Raw genomic sequence first — 17,266 nt, 5'->3', positions numbered from 1 at the left:
GGGGACCCCTAACCTCACAGCAGACCTGGCCCCACAGCACCCAGCACTGGAGTGATGGGGGGGGGGAGCACCCCATCCCTGAGCATTCCCCCCTCACCCCCCCCAGCCTGTGCCCCCCAGATGGTGTTTGTGCGAGGGGATGACTGCGAGGGGGGGCAGGTGCCCCCCTGTCCCCAAACCTGCGGGGACCTGAGTGCCAATGTCACCTGCGTGAGCTCCTGCCAGGAGGGTGAGTGACGGGGCTGGGGGGGTACTGGGGGGGGGCATGGGGGGCTGGGGTCTGGGGGGAGCACAGGGGAACTTAGGACGGCTGGGGGGTTGGGTGGCCATTAGGGGCACTGGGGTCTGGGAGGGCACTGGGGAGGTTGGGGGGCACAGGGGGCTGGGGGGGTATGGGAGGCGTGGGGGACACTGGGGGTGGGGGGCACTGGGGGGGGAAAAAGATGGCATGGGGGGGATGGGCAGCCATGGGGGACATAGGGGTCTGGGGGTGCACCAGGGGGGGACAGGGATCTGGGGGGGCACTGGGGTCTGGGGATGGCATGAGGGGCTGGGGACATGGCGGGCACAGGGGACATAGTGGTCTGTGAGTGCACTGGGGGTCTGGGGGACGTGGGGGGCACAGGGTTCTGGGAGGGCATTGGGGAGGCCGGGGGGCACAGGGGGCTGGGGGGGCCATGGGGGGCACAGGGGACATAGGGGTCTGGGGGGTGCACTGGGGGGCACAGAGAACTGGGGGAACACTGAAGTCTGGAGATGGCATGAGGGGCTGGGGGACATGGGGGGTACAGAGGGGGCTGGGGGGCAGCGCAGTGACAGAAGAGGGGTGTGGGGACGGGGGCTGATGGCACCCACCGGGCAGGGTGCCGGTGCCCGCCGGGGCTGTACCTGCAGGACGGCGGCTGCGTCAACGCCAGCGGGTGCCGGTGCCACCTCCCTGGGGGACAGTGGCCCCCCGGCGAGGACTTCATGTGGGGCTGCCGGCGGTGGTGAGCACCGACACCGTGACCCCCCCTCCCTCCCCAGCCCTCCCCGTACCCGTTTCGGGGTGTCCTTGGCCCGTCCCCGCGGCTGAGCCCGGTGCCCGTCCCCAGCGTGTGCCAGGACGGGACGGTGACGTGCCAGGACGTGGCTTGTGCCATCGACTGCGGCTGGTCCGCGTGGTCACCCTGGACCCGCTGTGACGGCGGCTGCGACATGGGGACGCAGGAGAGGTTCAGGTGTGGGGCTGGGGAGGGGGGTCCCTGCCCCACGGTGCCCCACGGATAAGGTGGCCACGTGGCACCTTCTTGCAGGTCGCCCTCCAACCCCGCGGCAGCCGCCGGCGGAGCCCCCTGCACCGGGGCATCCCGGGAGGTGCGGGAGTGCCACGAGCCCTGTGGCACCGGTAGGTGCCCACCCAGCCCCGCGGTGGCCCCGTGGTGGTGGTGGGGGCCACCCTGGGGGTCCTGGTGCCAGGTGGCCCCCTCGAGTGCCACACGTCCGTCTGTCCCCGGCAGAGCCCAGCACCGGCTGGAGCGCCTGGACGCCGTGGGGCGAGTGCTCCGCACCCTGCGGCTCCGGTGAGCAGAGCCGGCGCCGGGACTGTGCCACCCTGGCACCCGGGGGGCACAACTGCACCGGCCCCCACCTCCAGACACGGGACTGCAACACCCAGCCCTGCCGAGGTGGGTGCCTGTTGCCAGGACCCGTGGCCCGGTAGCACCGGTGGTGGCCAATCTGCAGTCCTGGTGGCCAATACCCAGTCCCAGTGCCCAATACCCAGTCCCAGTGCCCAGCACCACCCGTGGTGGCCAATGCCCAGCCCTGGTAGCCGGCAGTACTGGTGGTGGCCAATGCCCAGTCCTGGTGGCCAGCACCACCCGTGGTGGCCAATGCCCAGCCCTGGTACCCGGCAGTACCGGTGGTGGCCAATGCCCAGTCCCAGTGCCCAGCAGTGCTGGTGGTGGCCAATGCCCAGTCCTGGTGGCCAGCAGTGCTGGTGGTGGCCAATGCCCAGTCCTGGTGGCCAGCATCACCGGTGGTGGCCAATGCCCAGTCCCAGTGCCCAGCAGTGCTGGTGGTGGCCAATACTCACTCCTGGTGCCCGGCATCACCGGTGGTGGCCAATGCCCATCCCCTTTGCCCGCTCTCCTTCCAGCACGGTGCCCGGCGGACATGGTTTACCGGACAGCGGAGGAGTGCCGGAGCGGCGAGGGGCCGTGCCCGCGGCTGTGCCAGGACCTGGCTGCGGGTGTCGAGTGTGCCGCGCTGTGCCACGACGGCTGTGCCTGCCCGCCCGGGCTCCTGCTGCACAACCAGACCTGCGTGCCACCCGACCGGTGCCCCTGCCACCACCGCGGCCACCTCTACCAGCCCGGTGACACCGCCACCATCGACGCCTGCAACAACTGGTGCGGCTGCGGTCACTGCGGTGCCACCCGGGGGTCCCCACCAGGGTCCCCCCACCCATGCTGACACCCCCCCCCCCCGCCCCCGTCTCTTGCAGCACCTGCGCCGCCGGGGTGATGGTGTGTGGCAACGAGCCCTGCCCAGGTACCGGCCACGGTGGGGTAGGGGTTGGGTGGGGGGTCCTGGGGTGCCCAGGAGGGGTCCATCACTCATGTGTGAGTGTCGCCAGGGTGGGTGTCCCCATGATGGCTCTCCTTGGGGTTGGGTGTCCTCAAGGTGGGTGTCCCCTGGGGCGGGTGTCCTTGGAGATGGGTGTCCATGGAGTGGGTGCACTCAAGGTGGGTTTCCCCAAGGTGATGTCCCCTGGGGTGGGTGTCCTTGGGGTTGGATGTCCATGGAGTGGGTGCCCCCAGGGTGGGTGCCCTCAAGGTGGGTGTCCCTTTGATGTCTGTCCTTGGGGTTGGGTGCCCACAGAGTGGGTGTCCTTGGGGCTGGGTGTCCATGGAGTGGGTGCACTCAAGGTGGGTGTCCCCAATGTGGTGTCCCCTGGGGTGGGTGTCCTTGGGGTTGGATGTCCATGGAGTGGGTGCCCTCAAAGTGGGTGTCCCCTGGGATGAGTGTCCCCATGATGGCTCTCCTTGGGGTTGGGTGTCCTCAAGGTGGCTGTCCCCTGGGGTGGGTGTCCTCGGGGTTGGGTGTCCTCGGGTGTCCATGGAGTGGGTGTCCTCAAGTCTGGCACCCCAGGGTGGGTGTCCCTGGGGTGGGTGCTGCTGCTGGGGTGGGTGTCCCTCAGGAGGGTGTCCCTGGGGTTGGGTGTCCCCATGATGGCTCTCCTTGGGGTTGGGTGTCCTCAAGGTGGGCATCCCCGGGGGATGGTGTCCTGGGGGCTGGATGTCCATGGAGTGGGTGCCCCCAGGGTGGGTGCCATGCCATGGGGGTGACACAGTGGGCACAGCAGAACCTCCCCTTCGGGGCAATTTCCCGAGGGCTCTGGGTGTTGGGGTGTTGTTGGCACCGGTGCAGCCCTGGCTAAAGCCCCCGATGAGGCCGAGGCCACCCCTGCCCCGGGTCCGTGCCATCCCGCGGTCCCCTCCTGTGCCCACAGAGGAGCCGTGGGGCGCGTGGTCGCCGTGGGGGCCCTGCAGCGTGTCCTGCGGTGGGGGCGAGCGGCTGCGCCGGCGGCGGTGCCACCACCCCCCGTGCCCGGGGCTGGCCCTGCAGAGCCAGATGTGCAACACCCAGGTGTGCCGGGGTGAGTACCTGCCCTATAGCCCTATCCCTTAGTCCTGCCCCATAGCCCTGCCTCACTGCCCTACCCCATAGCTCTGCCCCATAGCCCTATCCCTTAGTCCTGCGCTATTGCCCTGCCCTATAGCCCTATTCCACTGCCCTGCCCCACAGCCCTGCCCCATACGCCCTGCCCTGTAACCCTGCCCCACATCCTTGCTCTATAGCCCTATCCCTTAGTCCTGCCCCATACCCCTTCCCCACACCCCTGCTATGGGGCAGCCCTGCCCTCTATCCCCATCCCAGGGCTGCCCCAGGGGCTGGCTGTGGGGCAGCCCTGCCCCATAGGCTGCCCCACAGCCCCGGGTGCTGACCGGGGGGGTGGCGCAGAGGCGGGGTGCCCGGTGGGGCGGTTGTACCGCGAGTGCCAGCAGGACGAGGGGTGCCCCTACAGCTGCGCCCACTTGGCCGGTCGGGTGGGCTGCGTCTGGGGGGGCTGCTCCGAGGGCTGCCACTGCCCCCCCGGCACCTACCTGCACCGCGACGCCTGCCTCCGGGTGAGACCCGGCACCCAAGGGTGCTGCACCCCTACCCCAGCCCCCCCCTCACCGTGGGGTGACCCCCCCCTTGGATGCTGCCTCTTCCTCCTGCACTGGGATGGGTGTGGGGGGGTGGTGGTACCCAGAGAGGGGGCTCCTCGGGGTGGTGGGTGCTCCTGGGGGTGGTGGGTGATCCCTGGGACATTGGGTGCTCCCCAGGGTGGTGGGTGCTCCTTGGGACAATGGGCGCTCCTTGGGCAGTGGGGGTTCCTGGGGGTGGTGGGTGCTGCTTGGGATGATGGGGGCTCCTTGGGATGGTGGGGGACCCCCAGGTCCATGGGTGCTCCCGAGGGTGGTGGGTGCTCCCTGGGGCCTTGGGTGCCCCTTGGGGTGATGGAGGCACCTTGGGGCCATGGGTGCTCCTGGGGGTGGTGGGTGCTCCCCAGGGAGGTGGGTGCTGCTCGGGACAATGGGGGTTCCTTGGGGGTAGTAGGTATCTCCAGGTCCATGGGTGCTCCTCAGGACAATGGGTGCTCCCTGGGGTGGTGGGTGCTGCTTGGGAAGACGGATGTTCCTTGGGGTGGTGGGTGCTCCCCAGGGTGGTGGGTGCTGTTTGGGACAATGGGGGCTTCTTGGGAGTGGTGGAGATCACCAGGTCCATGGGTGCTCCTTGAGACAGCAGGGGCTCCCCAGGGTGGTGGGTGATCCCCAGGGCTGTGGGTGCTCCTGGGGGCAGTGGGTTTCCTGGGGGTGTTGGGTGCCCCCCAGGGCCGCGGGTGCGAGGCCGGGTGCCGCGCAGGAGTGTCCCTGTGTGCTGACGGCCGAGCTCCTGCGGGAGCTGCAGAACGGCTCCATCGCCCCCCCGGACCTCCCCGGCCTGGGGGACCCCCCCAGCGCCCCCCTCCTCACGCCCGGCCAGGAGCTGCCCCCGGGGACCACCATCCAGGCGGCCTGTGCCAACTGGTGAGTGCCCTCCCCCAACAACGCCACCCCACATCCCCTCCCCACCACCCTCCACCCCACTGCCCTTCCCCACCATCCAGCTCCCCACTGTCCTTCCCCACCAACTGCCACCCCACTGCCCTTCCCCTTCCCCACCACCCCACATCCCCTCCCCACCACCCTACTGCCCTTCCCTATCATCCAGCCCCACACTGCCCCTCCCCACTACCCACCACCCCACTGCCCTTCCCCACCACCCCACTGCCCTTCCCCTTCCCTATCGCCCCGCTGCCCATCCCCATCACCCCACTGCCCTTCCCCACCACCATGTACCCCACTGCCCATCCCCATCACCCCACTGCCCTTCCCCACCACCATGTACCCCACTGCCCATCCCCATCACCCCACTGCCCTTCCCCACCACCATGTACCCCACTGCCCATCCCCATCACCCCACTGCCCTTCCCCACCACCCATCATCCCACTGACCATCCCCAAACCCCAACCCTTGCCCCACGGCTCCTGCCTGACGGCTGCCCCCCACCCCAGCACCTGCCTGCACGGCCGCCTGCGCTGCTCGGAGCCGGGGTGCCGGCGGGACGGGGGGTTCGGGCCCTGGGGCCCCTGGAGCCCCTGTTCCCCCAGTTGTGGGGGACTGGGGCTGATGACCCGATGGCGGGGCTGCACCAGCCCCCCGCCCGCCAACGGGGGCCAGGACTGTGAGGGACCCCACAGCGACAGCAAGTACTGCCAGACCCCCGACTGCCCTGGTGGGTCACAACCCCTGTTCTGTGGGTCCCAGCCATCCTCAGCCCCTCTGCCCTGGGTCCCGGCTTCAGCCCCATCCCCTCTGCCCTGCTGTGGGTTGCAGCCCTGTCCCCATGTCATGCTGTGGGTCACAGCCCCATCTCTGTCCCCTCGGCCATGGGTCACAGCTCATCCCCAGCCCCTCTGCCCTGCCATGGGTCCCAGCCCTGTCACCATGTCATGCCATGGGTCACAGCCCCATACCTGTGCCCTCTGCCATGGGTCACAGACCCTTTCCCCTCCTCATCCCCCTCTCCTCTGCCCCATGGGGCTGTGGATCCCACTGCCCCAGCCCAGTGGGGGGCTGGATCCTGCCTGGGTGTGGGGTCTGGGGGGTTTGGGGGTGTCACTGCCTTTGCTCTCCCCCTGCAGTCATGGCTGTGCCCACACCGGAGCTCAGCCCCACTACCCCAGGTGAGAGCTGTGCAGTGGTGGGGGGGCACCACCTGGGGACCCCCAAATGGGGGGACTGTGGTATGGGGGTCTCATGGGGAGCCTTCATCCTGGGTCAGGCACTGAGGAGGAGGAGGCCTTTGGCCCCTGGTCCCCCTGGACCCCCTGCTCCAAGACCTGCACCCACCCCGAGGCTCCGGCCACCAAGAGCCGCAACCGGACCTGCAGCCGGGAGGGGGGCTGCGGGGGGGCCAGCGTCCAGCAGCTGCCCTGCAACCTGCCCCACTGCGAAGGTGGGATGGGGGGGGCTCTGGGGGAGAGGGGGCAGAGGGATGGGGGGGGAATCTTGACCCACTGTGCAGGGGTACTGTGGGGAAGAACCTGCCCCACTTTGGGGTGGGGGGGTGTGTGTGTGTGGGAGGGGAATCTGCCCCACTGCACAGGTGGGATGGGGAGGGCCCTGCCCCACAGCGGTGGGATGGGGGGGGAAACCTGCCCCACTGTGAAGGGGCACTATGGGGGAGAACATGCCTCACTTGGGGGGGGTGGGGGGGGGGTGGGGACGAGGAGGGGAATCTGCCCCACTGCATGGGGGACTCTGAGGTGGGGCTGCCCCACTGTGGTGGGATAGGGGGGACCTGCCCCACTGCAGTAGGGGGGGGCCGGGGGCCGAGGGGGCCATCCCTGCCCCACTGCTCTGGGAAGAGGCTAAGGGCTGGGGGAGGTCTTCGTGCCCCCACTGCAGCAGTGGGGCTGGGGGGGTCATTGCTCTGCCCCACTGCTCACGTAGGGGCTGGGGAGGGTCCCTCTGCCCCCTGCCCAGGCTCCGGGGGCTGAGGGGGGGCCAGGGGTGTGGGTGCCAGCGGTGTCACCCCACTGTCCCCACAGCCGCCCCCCCCTGCCTGAACGAGACCTGTGCCGGCCAGGACTGCAGCTGGACACCGTGGGGGCCATGGGGGGGCTGCTCCCGCAGCTGTGGGGGGGGTGTCCAGCTCCGCCTGCGTGCCTACACCCCCCCCGGGCCGGGGGGCCGCTGGTGCCCCGACATCCTCAACGCCAACAGCCAGCGCCGCTTCTGCGGGCTGCAGGCCTGCAAGGGTGGGGGGCACGGGGGGGCTGGGGGGCTGGTTGGGAGGCAAGCATGGGGAGCTGGAGGGCTCAGGAGGGGCTGGGGGGGCTGGTTGGAGGGTGAGGGGGGGCTGTATGGTTTGTTGTGGGGCAACATGGGGGGCTGGGAGGCCCCGGGAGGTGGGACTGGGGGGCTTGGGGGGCTCGGAGGGGCTGGGGGGGGGGCTTGAGTAGGGGGTCTTGGGGGGCTGTTTGGGGGATGATGAGGAGCTGGGAGGGGCTGAGGTGCTGGTTGGGGGGCAACATAGGGGGCTGGGGGGTTCAGGGAGGGAGGATTGAGAGGCTGGGAGGCTCAGGGGGGGCTGATTGGTGGAAATGGGGGCTCAATGGGGGCTGGGGGGGCGCTCAGAATGGCTGGGTGGCTGGTTGTGGGGCTGGGAGGCTCAGGAAGTGGGATTGGGGGGACTGAGGGGCTCAGGGGGTGCTTGGGGGTTGGCTGGGGGGGCTTGGGGCAGGGGTGGGCTGGGGGGCTAGGGGAGGGGGGCTTGGAGCGGGGCTCAGGGGGGCTGGCTGGGGGTCAGCGGGGGGAGATGTGGGGGGTGCCCCCCGTTTGACGCCCTCTCGCTGTGGGGCAGTGGACGGTGCCTGGTCGGCCTGGAGCCCCTGGTCGCGGTGTGACCGCTCGTGTGGGGGGGGCCGCTCCCTCCGCAGCCGCTCCTGCACCCGACCCCCCCCCAAAAACGGGGGGCAGCCCTGCCCCGGGGAACGGCACCACCTGCGCCTCTGCAACCCCCAGCCCTGCGGTATGGCATGGGGGGCTTGGGGGGCCATGGGGGGCTTGAGAGGCTCGGGGGGGCACAGGGGACTATGGGAGGCTTGGGAGGCTATGAGGGGCTTAGGAGTTATGGGGGGCTCGGGGGCCTTGGGGATCTATGGGGGGCTTGGGGGGCTATGTATTGCTTGGGGGCCTATGGGGTACTCACTCTGGGGGGCTATGGGGGGGTCTCGGGAGGCTATGGGGTGCTATGGGTGGCTCGGGGGGCTATGGGGGGCTTGAGGAGCTATGGTAGGCTCAGGGGGAGCTATGAGGGGTGCTTGGGGTCTATGGGGGCCTCAGATGGCTATGGGGAGCTGTGGGGGGCAATGGGGGGCTATAGGGTGCTCGGGGGGCTTGGGAGTTATGGGGGGCTTGGGGCCTCAGGGGGGTCGGGGTGCTATGGGGGGCTCAGAGGACTATGGGGCTGCTCAGGGGGCTATGGAGGGTTTGGGGGGGACTCGGAGGGGTATGTGGGCCTTGGGGGGGCGATGTGGGGCTGATGGGTGCTGTCCCCCAGGGGAGGGCTGCCCCCCCGGCATGGCGCTGGTGCCCTGTGCCACCCGCTGCCCGCGCCACTGCCGGGACCTGCAGGAGGGGGTGACCTGCGGGCAGGAGCCGCGCTGCCAGCCCGGCTGCCGCTGCCCCAACGGTGGGTCCTGCCTGCCCCCATATCCCCCCCCCCCCCCTCCACTCCCCGCCCCGAGCCTGGTGGGGTGCTCAGGGTCCCCTCCCTGGGCTGGGCTGGGGGTGCCCTTGGGGTCTGTAGGGGGCAAAGGTGTGTGTGGGGGGGTCCCTGCAGTGGGCAGGGGCTGAATGTCCTGCCTGCAGTGAGAGCGCAGGGCGGGCAGTGCTGGGATGCAGTGCCAAGGCTTGCAGTGCCGGGGATGCAGTGCAAATGCAGAGGGGTCTGTGCACTGCAAACCCTTGCAGTGCCGGGGATGCAGTGCAAATGCAGAGGGGGTGCGTGCACTGCAAACCCTTGCAGTGCCGGGGATGCAGTGCAAATGCAGAGGGGGTGCATGCACTGCAAACCCTTGCAGTGCCGGGGATGCAGTGCAAATGCAGAGGGGTGCGTGCACTGCAAACCCTTGCAGTGCGGGGATGCAGTGCAAATGCAGAGGGGTGCGTGCACTGCAAACCCTTGCAGTGCCGGGGATGCAGTGCAAATGCAGAGGGGTGCGTGCACTGCAGACGTGCAGTGCCGGGGATGCAGTGCAAATGCAGAGGGGTGCGTGCACTGCAAACATGCAGTGCCGGGGATGCAGTGCAAATGCAGAGGGGGGGTGTGCACTGCAGACATGTGCAGTGCTGGGGATCGCACTGGAAGCGGGGGCAGAGCTCCCTGCACAGGACGGGCCCCCTCCAGCCCAAGGGTGTGCTGGGCACGGCGCACAGGCACGTGCACATGTATGCACACACGCGTGCACACACACGCCTCGGGGAGGGTCCCTGCCCCCCACCCCATCACTGACCCCCCCCCACCACCCCGTCCCCACAGGCACCCTGGAGCAGGACGGGGGCTGCGTGCCCCCCAGCCACTGCGAGTGCACGGATGCGGGGGGGCACAGCTGGGTGCCGGGGAGCCACCAGCTCGACGGCTGCACCAACTGCACCTGCGCCGGGGGGCACCTGCGCTGCACCCCCGGGGGCTGCCCCCCGGCCCCCTGCCCCTGGAGCCGCTGGAGCCGCTGGGCGCCCTGCAGTGTCACCTGCGGGGAGGGCTGGCAGGCCCGCTTCAGGTGACACGGCACCTGGGGATGGTGGCACCCAAGGGATGCATGTGGCACTTGGGGGGGGGGGGGACGACATGGCACCCCAGGAATGGATGTGGCACCCAGGGGACATAGGACACAGCACCCGGGGGGATGGACATGGCACCCAGGGGGGCATGGCATCTGGGAGACAAGGCACCTGGGGGGCAGACATGGCCCCCAGGGATGGGCTGTGGGGCAGGACCTGCTGTGACCCCCGTGGGTGCCAGCCAGGACCCCGCTCCCGCAGCGACCTTCCCCGCCCCCTCCCTCCCACTCAGTGGGTGACCCCCGTGTTCCCCCAGGACCCCCACCCCCGACGCAGGGGACAGCGAGTGCGAGGGGCCACAGGAGGAGAGCCGGGGGTGCACGGGGGGCCCCTGCCCACCCCTCTGCCTGCAGGCGGGCAGCGAGCGGCAACTGGGCGAGAGCTGGCCACAGGGCGAGTGCCAGCGATGGTCAGTGCTGGGGGGAGCCGGGGGGCTGGGGGTGTGTGTGTGTGTGTGTGATCTGCACCCCCAAACCCACCCACCGTGTCCCCCCACCCACAGCACCTGCACCCCCGAGGGCACCCAGTGCCAGGACATCCCCTGTGCCGGTGAGTGCCCCCCCACCATGGCACCCACCCCACAGCCATGCCCGGGTGGGGGGCACAGGTGTCACTGGTGTCCCCAGTGGGCGCCGGGACCTTGCAACCCCCCTTGAAGCCTGAGAGGGACCCCCAAACCTGCTGGGAGGCCCCAGGGCAGGACAGAGGGGACCATGGTGGCTTTGGGGTGACAACCGCCTCCCCGCAGGGTCGGGGGGCTGTGTGTGGGGTGCCTGGACCCCCTGCTCCCGCTCCTGCGGCACCGGCCTGGCCACCCGGGAGGCTGCCTGTCCCTGCCCGACCCCCGGCGCTGCCTGTAACCACAGCCACGGTGACGGTGACGCTGACAGCCACGAGCCACACCGCGAGGCGCAGGTGTGTTACCTGCGCCCCTGCACAGGTAGGGTGTCGGGGTGGGTCCGGGGGGCTCGATGGGGTCCCTGCCCGTTGTCACCCTGTCCCCTGCCCGCCCGCAGCTGCCTGTCCCTGGAGCCCCTGGAGCCCCTGGAGCCCCTGCTCCTGCCAGACCCCGCTCCAACACCGGCACCGGCACCGGCGGGGACCCCCCGGCTGCGCGGGGCTCGAGGGGCAGAGCCGCCCCTGCAACACCTCGGGGTGCTCGGGTGAGCGAGGGGGCTGCCGGGACCCCTGGGCACCCACTGCCTGGCCCTGGGCACGCACTGTCTGCCCCCTGCCCATCCCTGGAACCGACCATGGTCCCCCTGCCCATCCCAGCTCCCTGCCTGCCCCCTGCCCACCCCAGCTCCCACCAGGGTGTCCCTGCCCATCCTGCCTCCCTGCCTGCCCCCTGCCCACCCCAGCTCCCACCAGGGTGCTCCTGCCCATCCTGCCCCCCTGCCTGCCCCCTGCCCATCCCCAGTTCCCACCAGGGTGCCCCTGCCCACCCCAGCTCCTGACCAGGGTGTCCCTGCCCATCCTGCCCCCCTGCCTGCCCCCTGCCCACCCCAGCTCCCACCAGGGTGTCCCTGCCCATCCTGTCCCCCTGCCTGCACCCTGCCCACCCCAGCTCCCTGCCTGCCCCCTGCCCATCCCTGGAACCGACCATGGTCCCCTTGCCCACTCCAGCTCCCTGCCTGCCCCCTGCCCACCCCAGCTCCCACCAGGGTGCCCCTGCCCACCCCAGCTCCTGACCAGGGTGTCCCTGCCCATCCTGCCCCCCTGCCTGCACCCTGCCCTTCCCAGCTCCCACCAGGGTGTCCCTGCCTACTCTGCCTCCCTGCCCATCCCCAGTTCTCAACCAGTGTGTCCCTGCCCATCCCCAGGCCCTCCCTGCCTGCCCCCTGCCCATCCCAGCTCCCACCAGGGTGTCCCTGCCCATCCTGCCTCCCTGCCTGCACCCTGCCCATCCTGCCTCCCTGCCTGCACCCTGCCCATGCCCTGTGCCCTCCCTGCCTGCACCCTGCCCATCCTGTTCGCACCCTGGGCCGTCCTCACCCATCCTGAGCTCTCCCTGCCCATCCTGTGAGCTTCCCGCCTGCCCACCCCAGGCGCTGCCCCTGGGGGTGCCCCCTGCCTGACCCCTATCCCCCCCGCAGAGGCCAGCTGTGCCCCCCCCTTCCAGTACCGGCCCTGCGGCCCCCCCTGCGCCCAGCTCTGCTCCAGCCTGCAGCACCCCGAGCTCTGCCCGCAGCCACCCCCCTGCCTGCCCGGCTGCGCCTGCCCGCAGGCAAGAGTGGGCAGGGGGGGGAAGCAGGGAAGGGGGTCTGGAGTGGGGAAAGGGGGGGGGTCTGTGGGGATGGGATGGGGTGGGGGGTGGTAAAGCCCCTGGTGAGACCTGGGTGCCGATGCCCAGCTGGCACCCAAGAGGAGTGGGGGGGCGGTGGGGAGATGCCCATCACCCCACCCTCCCGTCACCCCCCCATCCCGGCAGGGGCTGCTGGAGCAAGCCGGGGGCTGTGTGCCCCCCACCCAGTGCGACTGCTTGCACCCCGGCGGGCAGGGGGACCCCCAGACCCTGGCTGCTGGTGACACCGTCTTCCTGGGCTGCAAGGAGTGGTGAGCAGGGGTTGGGGGGCCGCCCCACACGTGAGGTGGGGGTGGTGGGGGGGGGGGTGTGGGGTGCTCATCTCCTCTTCTCTTCCCAGTATGTGCCAGAATGGAACCCTGCAGTGCAGCAGCGAGGGCTGCCAGGGTGAGTGCAGACACCCACCCACCCCCCCCCCCATCCATGGGGTGGGCACCCCACTCTGCCCGCAGCCTGCCCTATGCGGTTTGGGGGTCTGGGGGGGGGGGGTCCCTAGTGGCTCTGTGTCCCCCCCCAGGGCTGCTGCCGCTGAGTCCCTGGTCGGACTGGACGCCCTGTGGTCCCTGCCTGCCCCTGGCTGCCCTTGAACCTGGCACCCTGGCCCAGCTGGGCCAGTTGCGGCCAACAGAGGGGACACCGGCGGAGGGGACACCGGCCCTGGCAGCGGTGCAGCATCGCTACAGAACCTGCCTGGACCCCCAAACTGGGCTACCCTGGGCCGGCCATGGGGCTGCCTGCTTGGCTGAGCTGCGGCAGCAGCGCCTCTGCCCGGACCCCCACCTCTGCCAAGGTACTGGGGGGCAGGAGGGGGGGGCTTCAGGATGCCGGGACAGAGGTGGATGACACCCCTTTCCCGTAGATCTCTGCCTCTGGAGCTCTTGGGGTCCCTGGGGACCCTGCCGGGACCCCTGCGGTGGGGGGTACCGCCTGCGCCACCGCCAGCCCCACCGGCACCCACCGGGGCGATGCCGTGGCGCCCACTCCCAGACCCAGAGCTGCAACACCGATGTCTGCCCAGGTGACACCCCCCCCCACCATCCCGGCACCCCGGGGACCCCCAGACACTGGGGTGGGGGAGGAGATGGGGGCTGTGCCCCCCCCCCCCCCCCCTTTACCCTGACGCCCAGCCTCATGCCCAGGGGAGACATGTGAGGAGCGGGGACGGACCTTTGCCCCCACCTGTGCCAACGGTTGCCCCCGTGCCTGCGCCGACCTCTGGCCCCACGTCGAGTGTCTGCGAGGGCCCTGCCAGCCGGGTATGTGCCCCCCGCTGTGGGCCCCTGCCCCATAGCACAGCCCCTGCCCCAAAGCACAGCCTCCCCCCTACCTGATAGCACAGCCCCCTGCCACGTGGCACAGCCCCCCGCCCCGTGGCACAGCCCTCTGCCCCATAGCACAACCCCACTATCCCATAGCACAGCCCCTCACTCCACAGCGCAGCCCCCTGCCCCATAGCACAGCTCCCTGCCCCGTGGCACAGCCCCTTGCTCCAGAACAGAGCCCTCTGCCCCATGGCACAGCCCCTCACCCCATAGCATGGCCCCACTATCCCATAGCACAGCCCCCCCGCCCCATAGCACAGCCCCCCATCTCATAGCCAGCCCCTCACCCCATAGAACAGCTCCCCGCCCCATAGCACAGCCCCCCACCCCACATTCCCCATCACAGCCGTGACACACACACCCCCCCCGCCCCATGCCACACCGGTGCACCCACACCCTGCTCCCCACATCCCCACAGTGGAGCCCCCCACTTCCCACCGGGGTCCTGGGACCACCCACAGCACCCATGGGTGCGTCCCCACTCTCTCTGTCCCCCCACAGGGTGCCGGTGCCCCCCGGGGCAGCTGCTGCAGGACGGGGCGTGCGTGGCCGTGGCCGAATGCCGCTGTGGGTTGCCCACGGCCAACGGCATCCGGGAGCTGCATCCGGGGCAGGCCACCAAACTGGGGTGCCACAACTGGTGGGTGCCACAACTCGGGGGGGGGTCCTGTGATGGAGGGACGTGGCGGTGGAGCCCCTGGGTGGGGTGGTGACACCGGCGTCCCCCCGGTGCAGCACGTGCAGGAATGGGACCTTATCCTGCCCGGCCTCGGCGTGTCCCTCCTACGGGTCCTGGTCACCCTGGGGGCCGTGCTCCCGAAGCTGCGGTGGTGGCAACACCTCCCGGCACCGCGAGTGCCAGGAGAGCGCCGGGGGGGAGCCCTGCGGGGCTGCCGGCACCGAGGAGACGGCCGAGTGCAACACACAGCCCTGCCACGGTGGGCAACACCGCGGTGGGATGGTGGGATCATGGGATGGTGGGACGAGATGGTGGACGATGGGACAGTGGGATGGTGGGACGAGACGGTAGGAGGGTGGGACAAAGGGATGCTGGATGGTGGGATGTGGATTGGTAGGATGGTGGGATGGTAGGACAATGGGATGGTGGGATCATGAGATGGTGGGAAAAGATGGTGGGATTGTGGGACGGTGGGACAAGATGGTGGGATGAGATGGTGGACGATGGGACAGTGGAATAGTGGGATCATGGGATGGTGGGACGAGACGGTGGGAGGGTGGGACAAAGGGATGCTGGATGGTGGGATCGTGGGTTGGTAGGATGGTGGGATGGTAGGACAATGGGATAGTGGATCGGTGGGATGGTGGGATCATGAGATGGTGGGACAAGATGGTGGGATCATGGGATGGCGGGATGAGACAGTGGGATGGTGGGATGATGGGACAGTGGGATGGCAGGCAGTGGGACAGTGGAATGGTGGTTTGGTGGGATGGTGGGACAGGATGGTGGGATGTTGGGACAATGGGACGGTCGGATGATGGGTTGGTGGGACAGCGGGATGGTGGGACAAGATGATGGGATGGTGCCAGAGCCATGCACTGTGCCACATGCAGCCTGCCCCCCGGGCGAGCTTTGGCAGGGCCCCGACCCACCGACCAGCTGCGAGCAGAGCTGCCAGGACATCTCAGACGAGCCACCAGGCAACTGCAGTGGCCCCCCAGCCCCCGGCTGCACCTGCCAGCCCGGCCACTACCGCAACAGCACTGGCCACTGCGTCCCGGCCGCCCTCTGCGAGTGCTGGCACCGGGGGCAGCTCCATGAGGTGAGGGGTGCCTGGGGGGGGTGGGGAGGGGTGTTGGGGGTGCCCCCTTGCACCCCCCAGCCGAGCTGAGCCCTGTCCCACCCCCCCTTGGCCAGGCTGGCAGCGAGTGGCAGGAGGAGTGCGAGACCTGTCACTGCCTGAACGGGCAGGCTGCCTGCAGCGCCCGCTGCCCCCCGCTCGCCTGCCCTGAGGTGTGGGGGGGCTGCTGGAGAGGGGCATGTGTGGGCAGGGGGCATGCAGTGGAGGGGGCACTTGTGGGGAAGGGACACACGTGGGCAGGGGGCACATGCAGGGAGGAGACACGGATGGGAGGGGGACACACATGGACAGGGAGCACATGTGGGGTGGGGGAACGTGTGGGCAGGGGGTAATTGTGGGGTGGGGGCACTCATTGGGAGGGGCCATGTGTGGGCAGGGGGGCATGTCTGGGGAGGGGGACACACATGGGCAGGGAGCATGTGTGAGGAGGGGGCACTTGTAGGCAGGGGGTACTTGTGGGGTGGGGGCATGTGTGGGGAGGGGCACATCTGGGGAAGGGGCTCTTGTGGGCAGGGGGTACTTGTGGACAGGGGGCACTCAGGGGGTGGGGGCATGCCTGAGCAGGGGGACATGTGTGGGCAGGGGGCACACGTGGGAGGGGGCACTCGTGAGTAGGGGGCATTTGTGGGCAAGGGGCATGCATGGGGTGGGGGATGTATAGGCAGGGGGCACTCGTGGGGTGGGGGCACTCATGAGGTGGGGGGCACATGTGGGCAGGGGGCACTCATGGGGAGGGGCCATGTGTGGGCAGGGGGCACATGTGGGCAAGGGGCACAGGTGGGGAGGGGGCACTCATGGGCAGAAGGCACTCGTTGGGTGGGGGGATGCATGGGGAGGGGGAACGTGGGCAGGGGGCACTCGTGGGGAGGGGGATGTATGGGCAGGAGGCACTTGTGGGGAGGGGTCCCACATGGGCAGGGGTCTGAGGCCACCATCCATCAGGGCACGGTGAAGGTGCGGGAGCCGGGCAGCTGCTGCCCCGTCTGCCGGGAGGAATGGCCAGGTAAGGTCCCCCCCCTGCACCCCATGGCGTGGCTGGGGTACCCCACGGGGGGACCCCCTCCCCACCATGGCCCAGCCCCACAGCCCTGCGTCCCCCTCCCCTCTTGCAGAGGAACCGTCCTCCATGTGCCGCCTCTTCACCGAGCTGCGCCCCATCGCCAAGGGACCCTGCGCCATGCCAGCCGTCGAGGTCACCTACTGCGCCGGCCGATGTCACTCCCGCACCAATGTCACCCCTGAGGTCAGCCGGGGACCGGGGGGAGGCCGGGGAGGGACTGGGGGGACTGGGAGGGACCAGGGGAACCAAGATGGGGACACTGGGTGGGACCATGAAGGGCTCAGGGGCACCAGGAGGGTCTTGGGGAGGACCGTGGGGAACCGGGGAGGGATGGAGGGGACTGGGGAGGACCAAGGGGACACACCGGGAGGGACCTCGAGGGTCTTGGGGAGGACCATGGGGGACCAGGGAGGGATGGAGGGGACTGGGGAGGACCAAGGGGACACACCGGGAGGGACCTCGAGGGTCTTGGGGAGGACCGTGGGGAACCGGGGAGGGATGGAGGGGACTGGGGAGGACCAAGGGGACACACCGGGAGGGACCTCGAGGGTCTTGGGGAGGACCATGGGGGACCAGGGAGGGATGGAGGGGACTGAGAGGGACTGGGGGAACCAAGGAGGGGACACTGGGAGGGACCATGAAGGGCTCAGGGGCACCAGGAGGGTCTTGGGGAGGACCGTGGGGAACCGGGGAGGGAAGGAGGGGACTGGGGAGGACCAAGGGGACACACTGGGAGGGACCTGGAAGGTCTTGGGGAGGACCATGTGGGATGGAA

At 69.9% G+C, this 17,266-nt stretch overlaps 2 protein-coding genes across 2 annotated transcripts in view; one reads left to right on the top strand and one right to left on the bottom strand.

Annotated features, from left to right (window-relative positions):
* The window catches only part of LOC141471236 (uncharacterized), a 68,860-nt gene that overhangs the window by 29,374 nt on the left and 22,220 nt on the right, over positions 1-17,266 (bottom strand). The window lies entirely within an intron of this gene.
* LOC141471133 (SCO-spondin-like) overlaps positions 1-17,266 on the top strand; it is a 39,136-nt gene that overhangs the window by 21,099 nt on the left and 771 nt on the right. The window contains 33 exon segments of the mRNA XM_074157546.1: positions 107-229; positions 863-989; positions 1,095-1,220; positions 1,296-1,387; positions 1,500-1,667; positions 2,141-2,393; positions 2,489-2,535; positions 3,497-3,643; positions 4,009-4,175; positions 4,957-5,120; positions 5,649-5,869; positions 6,279-6,320; positions 6,419-6,592; positions 7,188-7,397; positions 8,003-8,170; positions 8,702-8,833; positions 9,683-9,923; positions 10,241-10,393; positions 10,487-10,533; positions 10,733-10,924; positions 11,001-11,147; positions 12,081-12,211; positions 12,416-12,540; positions 12,630-12,676; positions 12,807-13,079; positions 13,149-13,307; positions 13,429-13,545; positions 14,113-14,251; positions 14,347-14,549; positions 15,184-15,392; positions 15,488-15,583; positions 16,374-16,434; positions 16,544-16,674. Of these exon segments, the coding sequence (XP_074013647.1) occupies positions 107-229; positions 863-989; positions 1,095-1,220; positions 1,296-1,387; positions 1,500-1,667; positions 2,141-2,393; positions 2,489-2,535; positions 3,497-3,643; positions 4,009-4,175; positions 4,957-5,120; positions 5,649-5,869; positions 6,279-6,320; positions 6,419-6,592; positions 7,188-7,397; positions 8,003-8,170; positions 8,702-8,833; positions 9,683-9,923; positions 10,241-10,393; positions 10,487-10,533; positions 10,733-10,924; positions 11,001-11,147; positions 12,081-12,211; positions 12,416-12,540; positions 12,630-12,676; positions 12,807-13,079; positions 13,149-13,307; positions 13,429-13,545; positions 14,113-14,251; positions 14,347-14,549; positions 15,184-15,392; positions 15,488-15,583; positions 16,374-16,434; positions 16,544-16,674 (4,832 nt within the window).

Source organism: Numenius arquata, chromosome 12 (assembly GCF_964106895.1).
Source record: "Numenius arquata chromosome 12, bNumArq3.hap1.1, whole genome shotgun sequence".
Classification (NCBI taxonomy): Eukaryota; Metazoa; Chordata; class Aves; order Charadriiformes; family Scolopacidae; genus Numenius; species Numenius arquata.
Note: the sequence above shows the minus strand (reverse complement) of the source record. Positions and strands in the feature narration are given on the sequence as shown.